Genomic DNA, 2,877 nt, shown 5'->3' on the forward strand with positions numbered 1-2,877 from the left:
GAGGAGGAGGAGGAGGAGGAGGAGGAAGAACCTGAGGAGCAGCAGCTCACACAGACAGGTAACACACAATGATTATAAGCGATAGTAAAATATATAAAAATTTCCTCTTATTTATTGTGTTTACACAATTACATAATCAGTTATCGCATGCAAGCAAAGGTCACAACGTAAATAATTGGGTGTTTTTTTAAAAAAAAAAACATTCTCATGACATGTAATATAAACCATAGCATAATTCATCTCATTTACAATAAGACAAACATGGACAGGATTATTATACACGACACAGAGAAGAGATGAGGCGGTGTGCTTGTCATGGACGCGCTGTTGGCAGATTTATCAAACATCCGTACGGATTCTAATATTGCAGCGAGATCTAAAAAAAAAACAAAAAACCTGTTAGTATACGCTCTCATTATATTACAATACATGTATATAAAAAGTAACATATATATATTTATATAGTTTACCATCTTCGATGTCAGGAAGTTCGACCCTCGTGTCGATGTGTTCCAGTACGTGGAGTCTCGGCGGAAGGTTCGGTTCGGGGATCACGCCGGTGCTACAGTCCATACCAGGAAGTTCTTGTACATCGTACAAGTAGTACTCGGGCGTGTCTCCGCATCCGGTGAACTTGTCGTTCACCAGAACGCAGTTTGGGTCGAGCAGCTGGTTCTCTACATCCCACACTTTTGTATAACCAATCTTTTCCAGTTTACTGATCTTGATGGTGTTTATCAGTGGGATCGAGACGTCGGGCGTTTGTGCCGAATACATCAGAACTCCATCGTTGTTGTAGGTATCTCCGTAATGTGGACGCATCTCCAGCATAAAAGAGACCCCTCCGATACAGTAGCGGCCGGCGTCTGTACACGAAGGGTATCGGATTGTAACGACATAGCCCTCATCCTCCTCGCTTTTATGCGTCTGGTACGAAAGCTCGCCGGCCCACCTGGGTCGATCGTTGTGAAAAAACATATCGTTGGGGTTTGTTAAAAAACCAACCAGTTGTACGCTGACCCCCATAAAGCCAATTATCGGTGTCGGGTATATCTTCGCTCCGGCGTGGTCGCACGAACCGGTCGCGCACAACCCCGTGTGCTGCATGTATCCAAGCACGAGGATCGCGCAAATCGAAACGCACACAGCCATGGTCGCCGCTTAAACTCGATCGTGTGAGGCTCCTCTTCCGTTATATATCCTTTCAACCGCTTCGTCTACTGAGAGGCGAAGTTGTGTCACGCGCTCGGGGAAATTCCCGCCTATTTGATGCAAAAAGAACATTGGCTGTGTCTCAATTCAGGGTCTGGGTCCTCATGAGTGCACATTTGTCGGCTGCANGGACTTTTTTACTTTTACAGAAGTAAATTTTTTTTTAATGGACAATTTATTTATTTAATGGCAAATTTAGAAAAAGGCTGCCTGAATGGATTTTTTTCTTTGACATTTTAAAAAAACTCCAGTCCTGAGTTTAGAGGAGAAGAGAATCCTGGGAATATAGGGATCTGAACATGAGCTTCTTCAGAACTGTAGTTCTTGTACTCAGCCTTACAAAATAAAAATGTGATATTTGTGTATCCCTATGTTTACACGTGCTTCAACAAGTCTTAAAAATAATCTGAATCAACCTAAAAGATCTTTTTACCAAACATAAAACAGGCCAAGAGCACTGTGATTGGTGTATCTCCACAAAGAACCTAATCTACCTCCATTGGCTCGGTCTGGAGGATCCTGTTGAGGTATGCATTTACTGCTGCTGCCTTCACAACTCTTTTCTTGTGTAGTAATAGGAACGTTCATCGACAAAACTCCACCGCTTCCATTTTCTCCACGGGCATATTTTACCGCTGCACCACAACCTGGAAGTAGATCGTGTTCTGAAGTTTTTCCCTCCAAGAGAAGCAGAGCAGAAGAAATGATGATTTTCTGCTGCAGTAACATGTCTAAAGGAGACATCCTGAGAGGAATCATCACCGAGAAGCTGAGCACAGCCGCCCGGGAGATCTTAGCGGTGGTGGAGAGGACCGTAGCCGACTACGAGGAGGAGGGTTCGGGCTTCAGGCAGGAGATCGACCGACAGAGGAGGCAGCTGGAGCTCCTGCAGCCTCAGGTCACACTCCACAGAGGAGGTGAGGGATCACAAACACACTCTTATTATCTTCATGTGAAGCTGAAATATTCATCAGTTTATTAAACAACACAAACATCTGCTCCCAGACCTGCAAAACCAGGATGATGATGAAGAACCTGAGACCTCCTCCTCACAGAACCAAGAAGAAATACAGGAGTCGAATATTAAAACACCATCACGGCAACAGAATGACTGAAGTTTCATGAAATATTAACGTATAAGCCGCACCGGACTATAAGCCGCACCCCCAAAATAATAATAATAAAAAAACATTACACCCGAAATTTTAGTCTGTCGAACTGTTAATAGTTTCTGATCCAACAAAACAGAAAAGTCCCATTCATCMTCCTCCGGRGCACTGAAACCATCGAAGTCCTCCTCTTCAGTGTCGGAGGTAAACAAGCTGAGAAAAGCTGCGTCACACAGTGTATCTGTTCAGTGTTGCTTTCTGTGTCGCTGTCCTCCCGGGCTGGCTCTGAAGCTGTGGTGTCCTCTTCACGTAGCAGTCCAGCCTTTCAGAACCCYTTGGTGATGGTGGACTCATTCACTCTGCTCCACGCTGTTAGGATCCACTGGCACACATCAGGAAATGACGCTCTTCACATTCGGCCAGTTTTTGTGAATGATTTATCCCCGTCAGTCATCCAAGCCTCCCATTCAGCTGAAGAAATTTTGTAACTGATGAATTGAATATTAGATTCAGTTTTGTATTTTATCCTTTCTGATCATTTCAATCTGTAAGGTTG

At 44.1% G+C, this 2,877-nt stretch overlaps 2 protein-coding genes across 2 annotated transcripts in view; one reads left to right on the forward strand and one right to left on the reverse strand.

The window, feature by feature from the left end:
* Positions 1-298: 298 nt before the first annotated feature.
* LOC106529065 (uncharacterized) lies at positions 299-1,335 on the reverse strand (the record flags this gene model as incomplete). Its single annotated transcript, XM_014024401.1, is given in 2 exon segments — positions 299-376; positions 471-1,335. Coding segments are annotated over 2 exon segments (760 nt in total), but the record flags the coding sequence as incomplete, so codon positions are not given.
* Positions 1,336-1,955: 620 nt separating this feature from the next.
* LOC106529066 (histone H2A.Z-specific chaperone CHZ1) overlaps positions 1,956-2,877 on the forward strand; it is a gene marked incomplete at both ends in the record, with an annotated part of 4,739 nt that continues 3,817 nt past the window's right edge. The window contains 1 exon segment of the mRNA XM_014024402.1: positions 1,956-2,129. Within this exon segment, the coding sequence (XP_013879856.1) occupies positions 1,956-2,129 (174 nt within the window).

Source organism: Austrofundulus limnaeus, unplaced genomic scaffold, assembly GCF_001266775.1.
Source record: "Austrofundulus limnaeus strain Quisiro unplaced genomic scaffold, Austrofundulus_limnaeus-1.0 Scaffold421, whole genome shotgun sequence".
In the NCBI taxonomy this organism is placed as follows: domain Eukaryota; kingdom Metazoa; phylum Chordata; class Actinopteri; order Cyprinodontiformes; family Rivulidae; genus Austrofundulus; species Austrofundulus limnaeus.